Genomic DNA, 21,790 nt, shown 5'->3' with positions numbered 1-21,790 from the left:
GGGTTACTGTTGCTTTGATAAAACATCATGACCAAATACAGCTTGGGGAGGAAAGGTTTGTTTTTCTTACACTTCCACATCACAGTTTGTCATTGAAGGAAGTCAGGGCAGAAACTCCAGCAGGGCAGGAGCCTGGAGGCAGGAGCTATGGAGGGGTGCTGCTTCCTGACTTCTTCCCCACAGCTTGCTCAGCCTGCTTTCTTATAAAATCCAGGACCACCAGCCTAGGGGTAGCATCACCCACCTTCCCCCATCAATCACTCATTAAGAAAATGTTCCACTATAGCATGATAGTATGAAGGAATTTTCACAAGGTTCCTTCCTCTCAGACTATGACTTGTGTCAAGTTGACATAAAACTAGCCAGCCTGATAGCAAAGGAATTAATAAGAGGCAGAAAGGGCTAGAAAGAGGGGGCAGACGCAGCAGAGTGTGAGGTACTGACCAAAGTTCTTATACACTTTCTTGAAAATGCCCTTTCCTTGCAGTGGTTATTAGTATTAGGAAAGTATTTTAAAATAAAATATTCTATTCGCAAGTTATAAAGTGAGCGCAACCTCCAAGCATGAAAATAATTCTATTTGCTGATACCTGCACTTGCTTAGCCTGTTGGTTTTCCTAGACTGCACTTCTCTACTGACATATTGTCTATTATTTATTTGAAATAGTCTGGTTGTTTGGGTTTAGCTCAATTATTAAAACTCCCATAAGGCCTTTCCATTTGTAGCAGTAAGACAATCACAGGTTCAGAGCAATAAGGAAGCCCTTGTAGTCTCCCAAGCTAAGGAAACCTGGTTTACATAGTTGATTTCATCAACCTTAAGGAAGTTGCCCCTCATGGGAAACCGGAGAGAAGGGCACAGGCTCCAAAGCCTGCACAGACAGTAATAATAAATGAAATCTCTTGTGTGTGCAGGCTCCCTGATCCTCTGCCCTTGGTTCATTTGCTTTGCTAAGAATTGCTCAGAAGTTCTGGGTGCTGGTCCTGTTTCAGAGCTCCTGCTCCCTGTTGCCTAGTCAACTGTGCTTCCTTCATCCCTGATGGCTTGAAGCCTGTCAACCATTCCTCTGACCGTGCCTATTTAAAGCACTGATAATTTTATCTAAAAGATGGGCATTAAGGTCGTGGTAGCTTAAAGGATACCCTCTGCTTGTCGCTCGCCTTGCATTCTGAATGCCCTCTTCAAGGAACGGTTTGTACAATTTTGTTAATGTAAAGGGGGAACATGTGGGTACCTTTTCTCTGCTGCTGGTTTGTGGAGCTATTTTTAACTTTTGTTCTTTGCTGGTTTTTTTCTGTGCCTGTGAATCGTAAGGTGCCAGACTGGCTGCCCTTGAGGCTGGTGTCCCTAATTTATCCCAAGAACGGGAACAATACAGAGGGTGAGGGAACTGGTCATGTCTGGGTCCAGCACATTAGCCTGACCTACTCTGGGAGAATATTGCCCAGACATAAAGAGGGGATTGTTTCTGGGAATGCAGGCCATCTGCTCTGGTGGCGAGCAGACAAAACCTTTTGCCATCACCAAGCACTACAGTGTTTTGCATCCACTAAGCCACAGACATCCATCCTTTCTTTGGGGGAAAACTGCAGTGTTTTTCTCCCTTCCTCCTCTACCTGTCAACATTCCCTCCTTTAAGGTCAAATTCAATTGCCTGTTTCCTCAGGAAACTTTCAGAAAGCTTGCTTGGATGTGACTTCCCCTGCATATTTCTATAGCACGTTCTTCCGCAGCATGCCACACATGTTGTCATGGATTGTTGGACATAGGGAGCTGCCACAATCACTGTGAGAAGCACGGATGGTGACTGGTCCACTTCTTGCTGTCACACAAAAGCAGACTGTTGTACTGGACAAAGAGCAGACCCTTGGAGTCTGCTAAATAGATTGAAAACCAAAACATTCCTGTCTAGAGTGGGCTTTTCTTGTAAGCTAGTGATTAAAGTTGTTCCAGGCCCAAGGTAGCTGCCCAGCTCTGCAGATACCTTGTGGATTTGGGCTCCTTATTCCTTGTACTGCACTTAGAACATTCATGGTCAAGACCCAAGCAGCTACTTCTGCTGCCGACTCAGCCACCATGGCCATCACACGATCCCATCCTTATTTTGGTAAAGTATGTTTCGTAGATCCTTTGTGCTTCTCAGCATCCTATTAAGTGATCTTTTGACTTATTGAAAGAGAAAAGTTAATATAGAAAAATAAGTGTGTTGACTTATACGTTATTTATATTATAAAATTATACTTCTCAAAGGGAAATCAGCAAGTTCTTAATAATGTTCATATGGCTTGGTCTATTTGTCCCACCTCTCAGTCTGTTTTCTACAATAAAATGTCATTTGTTGGCATGAAATCCTCAGAGGTATATCATCAATTTTCAAAGCATACTCTGTTTTTTAGTAAACCAATAATGTTTGGAGAATGGTTTTTGTTGTTTTCAGAATAATCACAAAAATTGTGCCCAATAAAAGAAATTTGCTTTCTTACCATGAGCAGAAAAGGTACATGACTTGGAAGGAGGATTTCTAATTCTGTGTTTAATGCTAAAAATATTTGTAAGGGAACTCTTGGATAGAAGTTTATTGAAAAACAACTACAAACCATATTACCAATATCATAATTGTGTTAAAATCAAAAACACAATGCTGAAATTTCACAGCAACACCACCAGAACACAAGCAGTCATTTTTAAAGACTTGATTCCCAGTGTTTGACTGATGATGCTTCAAGTTTGTATGTTTAATTTTTTTAAAGATTGTTCCAGTCCTGCAACAGAATCCAAAGGAATATTTCCAGGACCAAATACAACCAGAGAGAAATATATTTACCTCTTCTTATTGAAACATTTACCCCTCCCAGTTTCAAGTGTGAAGTGGCTGTCAGTCCAATGTGACGGGGTGCTGAAAGCCTTCTTCAGTGTGAAGTCACTTCATAATGTTCCATAATGCCAGATCCGCAGTGATGTTCATACAGAGCTCAGAACAGGCAATGCAGCCATGGGGTTGGAGTAGACACTACTCAGGCAAGGCTGCTTGGGCATGAAATTAGTTAAATATCTTCTGTGTCTTAACTTTCCTTGTCTTTAGAGTAAGAAGAATAATAGTAAATCCACATAGAGTGCCATGAATAGGAAATGAGTTGATCCAAGAGCTTCAGGAAATGTTAGCCATCCATAAAGCCAGTTAATGTAGCGATGGCAGTGGAGACTGTGGTGGGGTCACTGTTGAGTGTAGTAATACCATTAGTGCTGTGTCTCAAGCTGCTATAGGATGAACCTGCTGCCTCCGTCACCTTGGCTTCTTTGGGATGATCCAGGACTTCCTCTGTAACAAGCAACCCTTTATCTTGCAGGCCGCTGTGCTCGCTGTGGGGAGAATGTGGTTGGAGAAGGGACAGGATGCACCGCCATGGATCAAGTCTTCCACGTGGATTGCTTCACCTGCATCGTCTGTAACAACAAGCTCCGAGGACAGCCTTTCTATGCCGTGGAGAAGAAGGCCTATTGTGAGCCCTGCTACATTGTAAGTCCCCACACTGGGTCTTCATCTGCTCTGCCTTCTTTGACAAAACACCAGTTACTCTATATAAATGTCACTGTCAATGCTTTGAACTTCAAAAGATGTGTACATGCATAAATTGTCATACTATGTTTATAAATGTGTGTGTGTGTGTGTGTGTGTGTGTGTAGTTATCATCATAGGAGGTCAGAAAAATGTGTTGGGGGACCGTTACCTTTCAATTAGTAGTTTACCAGAAAGGTTTCCTGGCCTCTATGTAGAAACAGCATGTTCTCTGTGATGTATACGAAAGGTTCCTCGTTGGCAGAGTCCTAGGTCCTGCTACTCAGTCTCATTCTGCATTTGAAGTCCCAGTACTTTTGAAAAGACTTTGCAGATGGCTGAATTTATCAGTGGTCTTCCAAACTTCTGGACTAATGATCTCTGCAGAATTATTTTTAGTTCCCCAATCCCCCAGGTTGTCTGAGATGTAGAGAACCTCTTTGTCATGGAGTACCTTAAGGTAGTAAGGCTGCTCTGCTTTAAAAGAATAAACCTATGCTTAGTGATTGAACATACGTCACATTTTCTCAACATTTTCCATGGCTATTTAATCTACTAAGCTGCCTTCTGATTTCGTGGTTTGGTGAATAACAAAATGATTTCCTGTCCAAAGTAAATTCCTTTGCTGTCTTTCTGGCTGTGATTTATCTGTGGAACATATTTGTGGGAAAAGCAGTACCTTTTGCAAACCTACGAAACAGCCTTGGTTGTCCCCACTGCCAAGCCCTTCCAACATTAAAGAAACCTTGAGAAGCTGGGCGGTGGTGGCACACACCTCTAATCCCAGCACTCAGAAGGTAGAGACAGGTAGATCTTTGTCGGTTCAAGGCCAGCCTGGTCAACAAGAGCTAGTTCCAGGACAGCCAGAGCTGTTACACAGAGAAACCTTGTCTCGAAAAGCCAAAAAATGAAAAGAGGGGCTGGAGAGATGGCTCAGTGGTTAAGAGCATTGCCTGCTCTTCCAACGGTCCTGAGTTCAATTCCCAGCAACCACATGGTGGCTCACAACCATCTGTAATGAGGTCTGGTGCCCTCTTCTGGCTTTCAGGCATACACACAGACAGAATTATATATGCATAATAAATAAATAAATAAATAAATAAATAAATAAATAAATAAATAAATAAGAAAAAGAAAAGAAAACTTGAGAACAAGGTACTGGACTCAGAAATTTGCACATCTCCAGAGTTCAGAGTTAATTGGCATTTCTGCCTCAGTTGATATCTTAATGAGAGTGATTATTGCTGTGACAAAACGCCATGACTTTTAGCAACTTGGGGAGGAAAGGGTTTATTTCAGCTTATATTCTCAGGTTACAATACCTCACTAAAGTCAGAGCAGGAACATGGAAGCAGGAACTAATGCAGAGGCCACGCTGCTTACTGCCTTGCTCCCATGGCTCACTCAGCCTGCTTTCTTATAGAACCCAGGACCACCAGCTCAGGATGGCCCCACCTACAACAGGCTGGGCCCTCCCCACCAATCACTAAATATAAGACAATGCCCTACAGGTTTACCTACAGCCCAGTCTTATGAGGTATTTTCTTAATTGAGATTGCCTCCTTTTCAGTGACCTTAGCCTGTGTCAAGTTGACACAAAACTAACCAGCCCAGTTGCTAACAGTATTCTGGACCATTGAGCTTATCGAAACGCAGGGATGTGCAGCACAGAGCTCAGTTTTCCATGACTGAGATTTTATATATATATATATATATATATATATATATATATATATATATATATATATATATATATATATATATATATATGTACATACATATAATATTACATTGCAACTCGTAGGTTCGATTTTATTTTGTTTTCCTTCCGGGAGCAACGTAAACACATGTAGCATCATTATAAATGTCATCAGCTAAAGATGTGGGAGAAAAAGAGAAAATAAACCAATTTAAGTTCATTTGCCTAGCTTCTTTAGAATGGAGAATAGAGACACCGGAGAGAGGTGCCTTCTGCCTACCCCTGGGCACAGCCAGGGCTGTGTTAGCCACATGTCTTTCTGGTCCTATGATTTGGGCAGTACTGGTTGTATTTAGTTATTCAGACCATAAATGCCATGTTGTTCTGGAAGCAGCATCGTCTCTATAAAATAAGCCTAATCTGCAAGATCTCATCTCTTCGGTCATTCCTCTCAAGCACCACCCTTTGAAATCTTTGTTGAAAAGAGGAAGGCCTCTTGTAAGTCTGACCTCTTTTAAGTGGTCTGTGCTTTCTAATGATTCAGAACGCCATTGTGAAACCCTTGTCATTGCTGCAAATTTGGCAGCAGCAAGCCCTAGCATGCTTCTGACATGGAGCAGTTACTTTGGTTTTTTTTGTTTGTTTGTTTGTTTTTTTGTTTTTTTTTTTTTTTGGTTTTTCGAGACAGAGTTTCTCTGGCTTTTTATGGTTTTTGTTTTGGTTTGGTTTGGTTTGGTTTTAGTTTGGTTTTTTGTTTATTTATTTATAAAACTTTCCACTTCCTCCCCTCTTCCCAATACCCTCCCACTCCCCCCACTCTCTCTCCTCCTCCCTCTCCAGTCCTAAGAGCAGTCAGGGTTTCCTGCCCTGTGGGAAGTTCAAGTTCCTCCCCCCTCCCTCCAGGTCTAGGAAGGTGAGCATCCAAACAGATGCTCAAAAAGCCAGCCCATGCAGATGAAACAAGTCCCAGTGCCATTGTCAAATGGCTTCTCAGTCAGCCCCCATGTCAGCCACATTCATAGAATCCGGTTTGATCACATGCTCGTTCAGTCCAGGGACTGATCTAATGGCAGTTACTTTTTTATAGTTCCTGTTTGGTACTTTTTTTTGACTGTGTCTCTGACTGTTGCTATTGTAGCAATGCTTTTGTGGAAGACTTCTTCAGCTGCTCATTTTTATGCTTTGTGAGCAAGAGTCTCACACACAGTACTAAGAAACCATGTAAGGGTATGCAGAGAACATGCATTTGGACTGGATTCCGTCAAAGCTTTCCGTCTTGGACAAGTTACTTGATCTTTCTAAGCCTTGGTTTTCTTCTCCATATAATGGAATTGGTGGCACTGGTTTCCCATAAGACTCCTGAAGATGGAATGAGGTCATCTTTGTAAGCAGCCTTGGTCTACTCAGGAAAAGCTATTGAACAAACATTACATTTGAGCTTAATTATAATTAGATTTGGTGACCTATTTACCATCCCTGACATGTGCAATGAAACTCAGACTCCCTCTGCTCTAGGAAGCTGTTTTTGCTTCTGAGATCCACCTATCTTCCTTTTTTCTGTTCCTTAATGTTTGCTTTCCTGGGTGAGTAACAAGGCTTCAATTTTGTATTTTTAATCATTTTCTGTAGTGCATCGGCTCAGAATGCAGACTGTTGCAAGGATAAGCTATCTGAGATTATTTAGGATGCTGGAACTCTCTGCTCCGGTCGCGTATCATGCACAGCACTTACAGCCAGGAAGACTATCTGGGAGATATTCAATCATACACTTGGAAGAGCTGTGTGAATTCAAATAATGAACCTTACTATCTCCTCCGTGATTTCGTCCCATCATGAGAACCTGTAGTCAGGGCCCTTCTTTAATGACATCTTTCCATAGCTACTTGGAAAGATAATTTAAGTCTTATCAGAATTCAGTTCCACTCTACTCAAAGACCTCCTGTCCAAAATTGATTCCAGAGTTCAACACAGGCCTTGTGCCCTCAAAAGTATTAGCAGTTCAACTTCTGCGAAACTTTCACGGTTCTAATAAGCTGCATGCTGAACCTACAGAGAGAACAGAGAAAAAGGAAGTCAGTGTTAATTAGGACAAGCTTGTTTTGAAGGTAGGCTTGGTCAAATGGACATCACTAGGGTTCCTTGTCTCTTTCCAGGAGCTAAAGTTCTACAATAAGGGATACTGTCTATGTGATTCATCCAGGGAGCCTCTTGTCTCACTGCTGGACATGAGTGTCCCAAAAAAGTTGTCAAGATTGCCAAGAAAATTAAGTCCCTGGGCATCATTTAGACGGGAGTTTCTTTTCTCTTTGTTGTTGTTTTTACTTAACTGAAGGAATAGAAACATCAAAGTCTGTGGCTTAGTTAATTATTTCTGTGTAAGGACCAATCACTCTTGTCTGACTCTTGATCCAGGAGTGAAGCCTGTAAAACAAACCTTCAATTTCTTCATAATCAGTTATTGATAAGCCTATGATCACATTTATATTTAATATTTGTATACGCTGACATTAAATTCCCGGTTATATCTTCAGATTTGTTTTAGCACATTAGAATATCCCTCAGGTCTCTGAATTCTTGTTTGTTGTGCACCAGCATCCCTGGCCGGTTGGATTTGCTTCGCTGGGGTATTGTAGCTCTCTTCACGTGTGCTTCCCTTGTTTTCTGTTTACTAACCCAGTATGAATATGTGTGCAGTGTGCCTCGGCACCGGTCTTCACTGTTAGCCTCTAACCTGCTTAGGTTTACCCCGTGTTTATGGACTACATTCTAAAGCCAGATGTATTTCCCAGTCTTTTGTCATTGAAATATGCGTAAAGAACATTGAGTGAAATATTTATGTCATTCAAATGTCTTAGCATATTTTTAAATTTAGATTTCCAGCTCAGGTAATAATATGATGTAATACTGTGTGCATTGGCTTTACCTTCCTACAGTTCTCGGTTTTGACCTAAAACTTAAGGCATAGATCCTAGAGCTGTTCTGCCTCAGCTGTGTAGGTTCTGGGACATGCCACCATGCCTAGCACGTATTTCTTTAGAAAGCTGTTTCTGGTTGATAAGACCATTACAAACAACGAGTTCATTTATTAAACTATATGCTCTCTCCTGTTAGATAGATTTATTCACTGGAGTCACTGTGATAAGTACACCACATCCTAATTATTTTAACTGCTGCTTGTATTGTTGGTAGTAAAGTCAATACATCTTGTAAATGATCAGTTTTTGATTAGTCGTATAGTTTTGAATAATAAACAGATTAAAACGAAGAGCACTAAACTTTATTAGGAAGTAAAATGATTTAAATAGAATCTTTCTATCTTGGCCCTAACTCTCTGATTAAAGCAATGGGTACATCATATACCTTCCTACTACCAGAGTGCTCTTTTTTTAAAAAATAAAGTTACATATTAATTCCTTAATATCATCGATAAGGAATGAGCAAGTGGGTTACTTTTTTTGAGTCATGAAACTATTGGCTGCATAATGGATGGGTCTGATAAGTGACCGTGTCATTGTGATACCGTAGAGAAGCTGTAGCACACAATGGGGCGTGTCTTAGCTGCTTTATAGAAATGCTGGAAGCAATTGGCCTCATAGAAGGAACACAAGGGCACATGAGGAAACCAGTGCTTTGCTTACAGCCATTTGTGTCTTCAGGTATGAAGGGCATCAACAAGGCCTCCTATTTGTTTGACCTTCTGCTCTGAGACGAGCGTACTCCTGAGCCTAACAAAGGGACACTTGCTTTCTTCTTAGCACTCAGTCTGGGCGCAGCGATCAGAAATCCTCAGCCAAAGTCCATTTATGAAACAGTGATTCAGGAGTTTGGAACAAAATGGCTGGAAAGGTAGGACAGGCATTTTTATTAGAATTGAAATCCTAGTGGCTAGCAAGACCTCTGGAAGTGCCAAGCCAGTCTCCTTGGAGACAAACTTGAAGGTACCAGACCTGAAACGTTAATGACCTACACATTAGAAGCCTTTTTCTCTCTTATGTCATTAAATGGCCAAGTTAAAGCAGTGTAAATTTTCAACTCCATTAAGAGGTAGTTTTTGTGCCTCTGCAGGAAAGCTGTCCTTTTATGTACTCAAGTTCCTCCTAATGGAATGTTTTAAAAGCAGTTAGAACCAGGGCCTTGTGTGGGCGTTGGAAAAGGAACCAAAGAGTTGGGACAAAATCTGAAAAATCCACACGAACATCCCTCTTCCCTGACCGCCCACCTCTGCTCTCCTCACCGTGATGCGTCGTCTCCTTCTGCCTCCCTTCATCTCTACCTGCACATGCCACCCACACACTTAGACACATTCGTTCCTGGTGTCTTACTGTCACCCCGCCAGCACTCTCCCGATAATAAGAAAAGTGGTTCAAGAACGAGAAACATCTTTAAAACACTCTCATAGGAGGTTTGACCATAGGCACCCCAGGTATTATATCCCCCATTCTTGAGCATCTGTTATGACATGGTGTGCCTGTTGGAATTACCATAGGCAAAAGAAGATTATTAGGCCCTGCTACAAAGGAGGCTTTGATGTGACCAAAAGGAAAAGACAAAGTAAAGACCAGAAAGTCTTCTTCTGAGCTGGTCTTTATTCACAAGGTCCATGCTACCACCCTGATAAGTAGCATTCCCCTTCCTGAAAAGGAATGCTGCCAGCCCCTGGTTACCTACTTTAAAGTCATGAGGCTTTCTGTTCTCAAGATTTTAATTGATGACCCCTGGCCTGAGTTGTGTCATTCAGGTCACAGGTGAAAAGCCGCCGTCCCTGGTCTTTCCTTGAATGTTCACAAATCTCTGTGCTCATGATGCCTGGAATCTCAATATATTAAAAAAATGACTTTATGTTTAGAGTTAAGTGTAGTCAGAGTGACAAATAGCATCTGCCCGACAGTATAGTTTTGCTTTTTAATATTTTTTTTTCCATTATCCTCAATGGAGCCTTGCAAATAGCTCTAGTTCGTTTCACTGTCATTTCCAGTAGTGAGAAACTGAGGCTCAGAACGCCTAACAGAGACTGAAGCAGTTTACACAGGGCCTGCGTGGGTCTGTACCCAGTCCTCTGCACTAACTTCATGTTTAATGTTTGTGTGATGTTCCTGAGAGTGCGAACAAGTGGGTCTCTGGTTTTTATATTTTGTTTTGGGCTCTTCTCCTTCTGTTGGAATGTCTTGTATAACTTCGATGTAAGAGTTTTGATTTTGTCTTATATTTTATTTTGTTATTTTTTTTTAAAAAAAATGAATGAATGAATGAATGAAAACCTAGCCACTAGGGTAAAGGTTATCAACTGAACTGTCATTTATGAAACAGGGAAAAATCAGTTTTCTTCAATAGAGTTCAATATACTTGGGGATATATTGACCACTCCAGGGCAGGTCTCATGTTTGGGAGCAGTTGACCAACATGTAACAAACTCCAATTTTGTATGTGTGTGCTTTTATTCGCTCATAGTTTGTTGTTCTTTTCTTTTCTTTTTTGGGAGGTATTTTTTTATGTCCCTCTTTTGGGTGGGATTGTTATTGTATTGGGTTTTTATTTGTTTTGTTTGTTTCTTTTGAGGAAGGACTTAAAATTGGTAGGGCAAACCCGGGCGGTGGTGGTGCACACCTTTAATCCCAGCACTCTGGAGGCAGAGGTAGGCAGATCTCTGTGAGTTCAAGGCCAGCCTGGTCTACAGAACAAGTTCCAAGACAAGCTTCAAAGCTACACAAAAAAACCTTGTCTCAAAAAAAACAAAGCAAAACAACAACAACAACAAAAAACAAAGAACTGATCGGGCACGAAGGGGGAGAGGATTAGAAGAAGGACTTGGGGGAGGGGAAGAATATGGTCAAAATATATTTAAATTAAAAAATTGTTTTAAATAACTAAAAATGTATTTAGAAAGGGGAAAGGCGAGTTGTTTTTTTTTTTCTCAAAAAAAGGGGGTGGGGGAGAAATAGGAAAAGAAAGAGAAAGAAAAAGAAAATAAACTGAGGATCAGAAAAACCCTGCTCTCTCTCATTTCCAGAACTCACAAGGGTCGGAGGTAGAACTTGACATTTGATCTTATGTCCCAATCTTTCTATCTGACATATATCACTGGAAATCTCAGTTGTTGTTGCTGAGATCCCTTCTTCCTGGCTGCTTTTGCTCCATTCACCTTTCCAGGTGTTGTTTCAGTTGGATTTTTTTTGTCTGTTTGTTTTTTAAGATTTAATTCAAGCTGGATTTTAGAGATATAGACTTCATCTTATTTTTTATGCATTGTAGAGAAATGTGGAGGCCAGAATTATCTTTTTGAATGGTAGCAATTCTTTTTTAAGAACACCCTTTTAGTATGCTCATTAGAGAAAATTAGCAAAAGAAAAATATCAAATCCTTCTATGTAAAAATGTCTGCACTCTGCTGAATGTCTGTCCATCTTCTGCCTCAATGCCTGCATGCGTGGATATAACTATGGATGTGGCCACGCCCGTGCCAAATGCTCCACTCTTACATCTGATCAGCTGCTCGCCTTGTATAGCAGTGTATCATGCTTTGCTTTTTACAGAAATAATCTCTTAAATTCCATGGGCATTCTAGAAGAATCTATTCCCTTTCTGACAGTGACTCAGAGAAATGGTCCATTAGATCAACACATGAATGAAAACAGAATGAGGGAGGTCAAGATCAAATGGAAGTGTGGTAAGGACTGAGCCAGGAAACCTACTTGCTGGTTGTTAAGGTCGAGGCCAGCCTGACCTGCAGGAATAATTCCAGGAGAGCCAGTGCTACACAGAGAAACCCAGTCTCAGAAAAAGAAAGGAGGAGAGGGGTAGGGGGTTTGAGAGTGTGCTCGGTGGTCATCCACTTGCTTAGCATTGCCATGTGCAAGGCCCTGACTTCTATCTCAAGTCAAATATCAGGTATCCCATAGTACATATAGCAAAGTACAATTCAGGACAAAACTATCAGATTAACCAAAGGACATGATGATGTTGGTAAGCATCTCATACCCCATCACTACGCTGAAATGTAGAACACACAATGTTGGTGAAAGGCGAGATGAAATGCCGACACATGGTTTTGGAAAACACCTGTCTTTCGGTGTTGGGCCAATCAATTACATGAGTTGGATAATATCATTAATAAGACTGATGAAATCTATATAATAATGAAATTAATCTTCCTAGATATCCAGAGAATTATTTAGAAAAATATTTACTATATCAAAATCTGAAAGAAAGCCACAAGCTACACAATTTAGTTCTATATTTTGGGAGGTGTAGCAGGCATATTGCAAGTTCATCGTCAGTCTTGATTATAGAGGGAGGCCCTATCCAAAGGAGAAAAGCTATCAGAAAAATCTAAAAGGAAATTATTGATAAATCTAGTAACTGACCAGCAAAGATAACAAGGAATAACAGTAAACAAGGAATGAGAAGATAAACAAATGGGCATCCCTGTGGGGCTGACTCCTTCAAAGATGGGAGGAAGGTAATAAGGCATGTCAGGAGCTGAGGGACATGGATTGGAGTCTAAGTCACAACATTTCCAGCTGTAAGGAGAGACTACAAAAAAATAACTAATACCAATAGGAGAAGCTACCTAAAGAAAGAGCGCGTTCGCAAAAAGGTTTTGGCAATTGAAAAAAGCAATGCTAGCATTTTTAGAATTTGCAATGGATTATTTTCTTGCCGGGCGGTAGTGGCACATGCCTTTAATCCCAGCACTCAAGAGGCAGAGGCAGGTAGATCTCTGTGAGTTCGAGGCCAGCCTGGTCTACAAGAGCTAGTTCCAGGACAGCCTCCAAAGCCACAGAGAAACCCTGTCTCAAAAAAACCAAAAAAAGAAAAAAAAAAAAAAGAAATCACCTTTTACCTTCCTCCCTCGCCACTGAACCCAGGACTGTTTCAGCAAAATTCTTAACCCTAGTCAACTTTTTTAATTATAGAAATTGGCTGAAGGTCTTTATCTGTTGGTAGAGTCCTGGTCTAACATCGTTCAATACCAGCACCATATAAACCAGATGTGCCAGTACACACCTGTCATCCCAGCTGGTGGGGGTGGTGAAGACAGGGAGATTGGGAGTTCAAGGTCAGCCTTGGATGCAGAACACCCAGCCCCTCCAGAAATTACACTTTTCATGGATGGTATACTTTCACTGGAAATCTAAAACATGCAAGAAGAAACTCAAATAACCCCAACCAGTGTGGATGAAAGTCAGAACTGCTACCTGAGAAAAAGCAAGGAAATGTTACTAACAGGATTTTTCATATCTTCAAAGAACAAATGATGCCTCCAGTGTTTCCGCCCTTAGAGCCTGCCCAGCAAAGAACTTCTCCAATCCCTAAGACTAGCATGATGCTGATGGCAGAAGCTAACCTTGCCTGCCCCAAGGAGAAAGTACTATGCTAATATAACTGCACATGTATAGAAATCCTGAAAGTAGTTTTTGAGTTAAATGCTACATAGTAGGAATGGTAAATTAAATGCCACATAATAAAATATTCTAACATTAGATGAGTGCAGTGTTAGGGGCCTTTAAAATATTTTGTCAAACTCTTATAGCAAATTAGGGGGAAAGAGAATATGATTGTAGCTGTATCAGTAGATAGTTTTCACTGAAATGATACTTCATAAAATTTGTTACAAATTTTTTGTTTAAGATTTATGTGTGTGTGTGTGTGTGTGTGTGTGTGTGTGTGTGTGTGTGTGTGTGTATGAGAGAGAGGCGGGGGAGAATTGCGTATGCAGCGCTGTTGGATTCCAGAAGAGGGTGTCAGATGTCCTGAAACTGGACTTATAGGTGGACTTGTAAGCCTCCTGTTGTGGGGTGCTGGGAATCAAACCCAGATTCTCTGCAAGAACAGCTGAGCCATTCTATCAGGCTGTCACACCTTCTTTTTCAAACAAAAGCAATAATCCCAACACAAAGCAAGCTCTAGGTACAATAAGAAAATTTGGTTAGTTGAAAAGACTTTTTTTTACCATGCCAGCCTTCCTGCCCCTGGATCTGGGAATATGTGGGATTATCTCTTGTATTCACATCTTTTTAAGATGCCAACTTTTGAAGTAGAAATTAGAAAACAAAGAAAAGGCTAAATGCATGCTTACGTGCATATATATATATATAATTATTTTGTAGTATTTTATATATTATTTCTAACACATATATAATGAGTTGTTGGAAGAAGGACTCGTGTTCTTCCCGGCCGCTCTGCCAGCTTAGCCTTGAAATAACCACACAGAAATTGTAATAATTAAATCACTGCTTGGCCCATTAGCTCTAACTTCTTATTGACTAACTCTTTCATCTTAATTTAACCCATTTCTATTAATCTGTGTATCACCACGAGATCATAGCCTACCAGCAAAGTTCCAGCACGTCTATCTCTGGTGGCAGATCCGTGGCATCTCTGACTCCATCCTTCTTTCTCCCAGTACTCAGTCCAGTCCTCTCCGCCTACCTAAGTTCTGCCCTGTCAACAGGCCAAGGTAGTTTCTTTATTCATGAACCAATACAAACAACCTATAGACAGAAGGACCTCCCACACCAATCAGTAATATAAAGGTCCACATACCTGTTACCAAATTTAAGAAATAAAAATTTTTGAATTGCATTGGATTCTTCCTTCTGATCAAATTCCCCAAACTACCTTATAAAAATAGCTGCTGTTTTAAGCTTCCTTTTGTCATATCTGTGGGTTTCTCAAACACATCTCTAACCATACATAGTGTTGTTTACATGCTGTGTTTCATAATTTCAAATATGGAACATAAATATTTACAGGCAGAGTTACATTATAAAACATGATTAAACCTCAAGTAGTAGAGCAAAGCTTCGAAGGCGGACAAGACACCAGTTTCGAGGTTAGACTTAAAGAATACAACGTGAGAAATAAGTCTTTCACGGAAGCCGTAAGGAAAATCGAGCAGCCATGGAGTTGAGGCGTGCTGTAGATCTGTGGGAAGGAATTGAAGACGCTTTGGAGCACGCCTGCCATTTGGATGCCGTCCTGAGAGTCGCCCATTCTTCACCATTGGCAGCGAGCCAGCTCTGTGGCTATTACACTGTCCTTTGCTAATGACACATAGTTCTGTCCCCCAGCGGATCTTGGCTCACATTCTCACCGCCCCCCCCCCCCCAGCCTCTGAGGCAGCACTTTACTGTCAAGGAAGCTGAGGTCCAGACCTCTTAGTTGGTTGCCCAGAGCAGCAGTAAGTCCTAGTCGAATATTACATTTTCCTGCTAACTCCTCTCCAAACATCTAACTTGTGTTTTAGACTTAGAATGTTCAAGGGCCGGAAGGAACCTTAATTCAGTAATGTCGTTTTAGGATCCAAAAAGCTAAAAGCTAGAGAAAGTTTCTCAATTTGCCCGAGTTCACAGTGTTTGTTCATGGCAGAAGCAAGAATAGAGACCGTGAGACTCGGTGGTGCCTTCAGAGAAGGTTTTCTTTGGAAGAGACTTGAAAGAACTGAACGGGTGTGATTGTGGCTGCAGAGATCCCTGGGAAAGCTGGGCCCGGCCTACTTGGGTAGCGCCACCTTGATTCCGGACAGCATTGCTTTAGCTCCCACCAGAATGAAGGGTCTCGTATTTCCAGGTTCAGCGCCTCTGAAAGGTTTTGCTAGAACCTTCCTGCTGCCCCTGTTTGTTTACTCTTAAATGAAGCATGAACTCACCACCCAGTGTTTGGCAGAGTTTGGATGAATGTCAGCATCAGACCAGTGCAATAATGGTTTAAGATTATTTAATCCCATTACTTATACACTTCATTAGGCTGAGTGAATTGTTGGCTGTGGTTCAGTAAACTTCCTCCTTTAAAGATAAAGGATGGAAAGAGAATAGGAAAGGAGCCCATGCAGTCCTTGTTTTCTCCGCATTTATCTTACGGCTCTTAACGGGTAAAAGAACAGCAGTTAGCCATCTACAGCATACAGTCTGTGCTCCTGAAGTCTGCTGAACTGCTCCACACCTCCAGAGAAAACAAAATTGTCCATAGTTTTAAATTTCCTATAAGAAGAAAAAGAAAATGGTGGGCTTTGAGGTAGGAAGGACCATGCTGCTGTAAAATTCTATCTTGAAATTAAATCTGAAAATAAGTTCCAAGATTCTCAGTAATATGGTCTTTCACTCAGGGGGAGGGATGGGTACAATAGCACGTGATTCTAGAGAGAAAATTTGGAAATTCAAATCACCACCGGCCCAACCAGCTCACATTCAGTATCTGCTCGGTTTCTTTAGCTTTGATTGCTAAACAGACAGAAGGAAAGTTTCTTCTTCCCTCATATGGTCACATGGTTAAGTGAGCATTCAAGAGAGGAGGGGGCTAAGCTAGAATCCGTAAGTGCTTTTGGAGTATTGGGTAATCACACCAGGCCAGAGCCAAGGCACGTACACAAAGGCTTCAGAAGGGATTGTTTTCTAAGTGGAGTCTGCAGCTCCCTGGAGCACCTCAGTCTCAGCTGGTCTCAGAGCTCAGGGAATCGGAAGGGTGGCAGGCCAGAGGTTCCAAACGTTTGGTGTCCTCAACAAGTCTCGCCTGCTTTCAGTCACTGGCAATCCTCCTTAAACACATACTTCTAAGCCCTCAAAGTTCCTACACAGAGCATGCACCTAGCACCTTCTATAAGGCTAAAGGCTGGGGATGGCCTCCAGCTGGTGTGCGCTTGAAGGTCTGAGATCTACTCTATTTCTCCACCTGAATAAGAGGGGGCTCCCAAGATCTTCTCCCTTCCTTCTCCCCACCGCTGTGATGCCGCTTGCTCCCAGTGGCCTCTTTGGGACATTCCACTTTGAAGTCCCTCTGCCCTGCTCTGCCTCCCTTGTGTCTCTTACCATCTTTGTCCTTTAAATATCTGAATTGGCTTAAAAAAAAAAAACAACTTTTTTGGACAAGACTTTCAGGTTTTTGTTGTTTTTCCTGGGTTTTTGTTTTGTTTTCTTTTGTTTTTGAGAGAGAGAGAAAGATAGAATGTGACCATAAAATTGGGTGGGTAGGGAGGGAGGAAAGATCTAGGAGGAATTGGGAGAAGGAAACAGAGTAGCTCAAAATATATTATATGGGGAAAAAAATTAGATAAAATTAAAAAAACAACCTTGTTTGGAAGTTCTTCAACCAGGTGTGACTTTTCTTAAACATACAATAGCTTTTCCCCAGCAATTGCATAAGGCTGAACCTTGATACAACAGGTATAAAAATTCTGGCGTCTCAGCATATTCTTTGATGATATGAACCCTTGAGGGGTCTATAAAGGGAACAAGGTCACGTGTGATTTGCCTCTGTTGGGTTTTTTTGTTTTGTTTTGTTTTGGTTTTTGCCATGTTTATCATAGCCTGGAACCCTGTCATTGCCCTGAGAGTTAGGGAGGTTGGAAGAGGACCTGCTTCAAGTCAGAATCTCCTCCCAGGGTTTGGCTTATCTGTTGTTTGTTTGCCCTTTAGTGCGCTTGGACTTGAGACTCACGGTGAGATTGAAGGGAGCAGGAAAACTTGGCAACAGGAGCTTAGGAGCAGAGTCACCGCTGAAACGTAAAGATGAAAGATTCAGAGGGAAGGTGCGAGTGAAGCCAGCTGTCTAGTCTGTGACTCTCAAGGTCAAGCACACAGATTTACCCTTGCAGGAGACTTGCCAGGAAGTCTGAGGAGAGTCCTCCTCTGTTCTGAGTGGGACAGGCTAATTCCTCCCACAGCCAGGTTCAGATAAACAAACAGTAAACAATGGTTAGTTAACTTTCAGGACCTCTTTACTATACTTCCCTGCTGAGGAGGAAGGGGCTTGTCTCTTAAAGGGACAGGACAGACCATTACAGCAAGTGCTATCATGCAAGCTCTCTAGAGAGTGTTGCATGATTTTGACGGCTATGGAGCCTTTAAATGCTAAGCCCACTCACTAGTTTAAATGTGCTACTTCTCTCCACTCTCTGGGGTGCTGCCCTGTGAACACCCACTGGCACACATTCCAGGCACCAGACAGGACCACCCCTCACCAGGCGTTCCCTGCTACATAATGGACAGAAGCCCTAAGCCAGAGCAAACCTCCCCTTCCTTCAGTTGCCCCTGTGAAGCTTGCTGATCAGAGGTGCAAAGGAAATAACTAATCCGCACATAGACTATGTAGCAGCTAACTGAAGTTAACTTAGGTCGATAGATGCTTTATCTGTACTGTGATGGGGTAGAAATGAGAACCCTACCTTCCTCGCCACAAAAGCAGAGTAATGGCTTAACAAGCACTTCCTGAGCTCGTTCTTGACTTTAAACACGCCATGACAGTGCTATTGATCTTAAGATACTGTGCTGTTGCTATGTTTTCCTTTCCATATATATATTTTACTCACTAGATCTTACATCCTGAAGAAAACAAGGAAGACATTGTTAGAGAATTATTTCCGGGTACTATTAAATTGTTGAGAAATTGGCACTGTCGGCAGGGAGCCAAACTGGCCTAAGTCTGGCTGGACAGTGCCTACTGGCCATTTCAGCAAAGTTGCTGCCATAATGATGTGTTCGCCCATAAAGTGCTCTTTGTCAAAGTATCTTATCGAATTAACTCCCCGGGCTTAGATCAATAAACATCTCTAGTTTGCCAATGTAGTTAAGGGGAGCAGATTAAGCATTACTATTAAGTTCAAAGTGTACTAGAATGAAGGTCGTTTTGTGTCGTTCCTGGAGTTTCCTCAAGGATGTTAGAGTTCTTATAAAGGGAACTGTAGGATGGGGTGGGAGACTGTCTCCACTTCTTTGAGGGATGGAGCAAGTGGATTTTCTGTGCAAGTTTTGAACTGAAGAATGTACTGGGTGCCAGCTGTGAGGGCACAGGATAAAGCCAGGACAGCTCGTGTTCTGAGAATGCAGAGCCCCGCAGACTTGGCCATGCTCCAGCGGAGGAGCGCTTGGATACTCAGAAGGGTCAGACAAGCACTACATAAAGCAAAGCTATCTGATTTAGGCTTGAGAGACTTAGCCCCTGCTGAGTGTACAGAGAAAAGTATACACCCTGCCCTGAGGTCAGGGGAAGGACTGACCAGCATCAAAGAACTCCCCAATGGGCTATTTTTGACCATTTGACCTGAACCTATTATCCAATATTTTCAGAAAATAATAACTTGCTTTCCAATTACTGTTGGATAGTATTAAGTTTAGAGGAGAAAGAGTTGCTTCTTACCCATGGTTGAGAATTGTGTCTGTGACATAAACTGACAGTCTATGTTACAGATGAACAAAAGAAAGTCAAGTTTATTAACTATATGGGGATATCACAGAATAGAAAAATGACTACCCGGAGAAACTTCTATACCTTTCTTATAGAGGATGGAGGCGATCGAGGCTGCTCATTAGAGACGAACTGTTCTAGAGAGGAAGAAAGAAACTCCGAGAAGAATGGGGACTAGCCTGATTGTCTGTGGGACTCTGTTGACCTCTGGTCTCTGTTCCTTTGATACTGTTTGTATTCTCTGGTTAATGAGATTCCCAGGGGAGCCACTCATGACTGTTGTCTTCCTTTTAAGTTTACTAAAACAAATAAACCAGCAAAAGACTGACCTGGGCTTTGGAGAGAAGGGAAAGAGGAGGACAGTGTGGTCTTGAAGCATCCAGTCCAAAGCCTATCCAAGCACCATAATTTGGGGCATCATTTCCTGAGCCCCAACTTTGACAACTTGTTCTCTATCTGTGTTAATTAACACCTTTAACCCATAACACCTGTACCAATTGCTTAGAATAATAGCATCTTATACTTAAATGCATGTGCCCAAGGAACTTTCCTACTTGTTTTGCATTTGATATGCACAGCAATCCCATAAGGCCGATGTTGTCTGGGACAGATGAATGGGAACGAAGGCTCTGAGAAAGGACCCCAGATAGCTAATCCACAGAGATGAGGCTTTGATGTTCATTGTCTGTCTGTGAGGAACGCCATCCCCCTTAAGTAGGTGAGGCCACTTTTCTCACCTTTTTAGCCCGGTTGCCTGCCTAAGTGGCCCAATCCCTTGAAGTCAATAATGCGTACTTACTAAGCATCCTCTGTACTTTAGATTTTTAGTGGAAATTTTAAAAGATACAGCAGGCCTTGAGAAATGTATGGTTTATACTTTGGATATGGTTTATATATTGGGTGTGGTTTATACAAATGGGTAGTTGAAATTTAAATTCTATGGCATGTGAGTATAACTGATCCTCAGAGCTGGCCAGTGGGCAGGGGTGTGGAAGATTGAGGGGCTGCGTTTTGCAGTTTATCTAAGCAGGGCAGTCTGCCAAGGGCACCTGTGCTGCCCTGGTCTTTGTCCTGGTGTTGCCTGGAGCTGCTTGCACAGGCCTTATCCTCTGCTAACATTCCTTTTGCTTCCGTTGTTGAGGCTGTGGCTTCCCCCTCCCCCACTCCAACTTCCACATCACTTTTGAGATTTTCTCTTGACCCTTAGGCATAGCAGGGTTTAATTTAAGAATTTGGATTAATGCTTTAAAATTTTACAAGGAAAGTAAATAACTTTGATAGTTTGTAAATATTAATTTACACAACACACTGATAGCTCTGTTTTAAGCAGCTAATACCAAAGACATTTTGCAGTTTAGAGGATTGTACTTTTAGGGACTCTTTGTTAAGTCAGTGATTTGTTACTACCATTGGGTACAGTTAACGGATCACAATAGCCTTTAGTCAGCCCCAGCCGTCTAATTATTGCCAAGTATCTCATTATTTGTTTTATTGGCTCTGTAATTAGAGTCACATATCCCAAACCTTCACCTGAAAGAATGGATTTCAATAGGATTTAGTGGCTGAGAGCATCCCTGTCACCTACTTAAGGGGGGTGGCGTTCCTTAAGGGGAGCTCTGATTGATTTTGTCAAGTGTACAGGTTGGAATTCTACTACGGGAAGACCATATTGTAGATTCCTTTATTTTGATCATTTAGAACTATTAGGACATCCGATAGCTCATGTCTATACTTTTCCATTTGCTGAACTCTTTCTAGCAGCCTTCTTGAGCAAATGTTTCTCCAAAGTGTTAACGGCAAGGATTTTGCATGGGAAGAGATTGTAAAGTGTGACGGATCGAGTCTGCTGAACATGCGAGAGCACTGATCTGTTGCCTGGCAGAAGTCACCCATTAAACCCATTCCTAGCACTTTTTCAAATGTGCACGATGAAGTGAAGAAGAAATTAGTAGAAAAGGTTGCAAGTACCAACTGCCAAGGCACACACCCATGTGCACAAGAGCACATACATGATGAAGCCAGATCCACTGGGAAACAAAGTCCTATCATCCTGATTCAAGGGATCTAAGAATTAGCTTCTCATAAAAGAGTTTTTTTTTTTTTTAGAAAAAGCACATGCAAATTTATAAACAGACACTACAGCACTAATTTATCAAGCAAGCAACAGTTTAAGTGGGACAAGAAAAAAGGAAACTGTAATTTAAATTTTTTTTAGCATGGTACTTCTGAGAGTGTGCGTGTATGTGTGCGCGTCTGTGTGCGCAGGGATGTATTGAATCCGAGAGTAATTTATGGAAAGTGCTGCTACCATGGTATTTCAGATGCTCCACAATTTGAATTTAAACTACTCAATGGGA

The 21,790-nt window shown here is 41.7% G+C and overlaps 1 protein-coding gene across 11 annotated transcripts in view; it reads left to right on the top strand.

The window, feature by feature from the left end:
• Positions 1 to 21,790, top strand: part of Lpp (LIM domain containing preferred translocation partner in lipoma) — a 597,751-nt gene that overhangs the window by 485,557 nt on the left and 90,404 nt on the right. For all 11 annotated transcript variants that reach the window (XM_087901861.1, XM_087901836.1, XM_087901839.1 and 8 more), the window contains one exon: positions 3,349 to 3,518. In XM_087901861.1, the coding sequence (XP_087757987.1) occupies positions 3,349 to 3,518 (170 nt within the window). The remainder of the gene's footprint in view (positions 1 to 3,348; positions 3,519 to 21,790) is intronic.

Source organism: Myodes glareolus, chromosome 2 (assembly GCF_982192425.1).
Source record: "Myodes glareolus chromosome 2, mMyoGla1.1, whole genome shotgun sequence".
NCBI classification, from domain to species: domain Eukaryota; kingdom Metazoa; phylum Chordata; class Mammalia; order Rodentia; family Cricetidae; genus Myodes; species Myodes glareolus.
The sequence above is the reverse complement of the archived record's forward strand: the minus strand, read 5'-3'. Positions and strand labels throughout refer to the sequence as shown.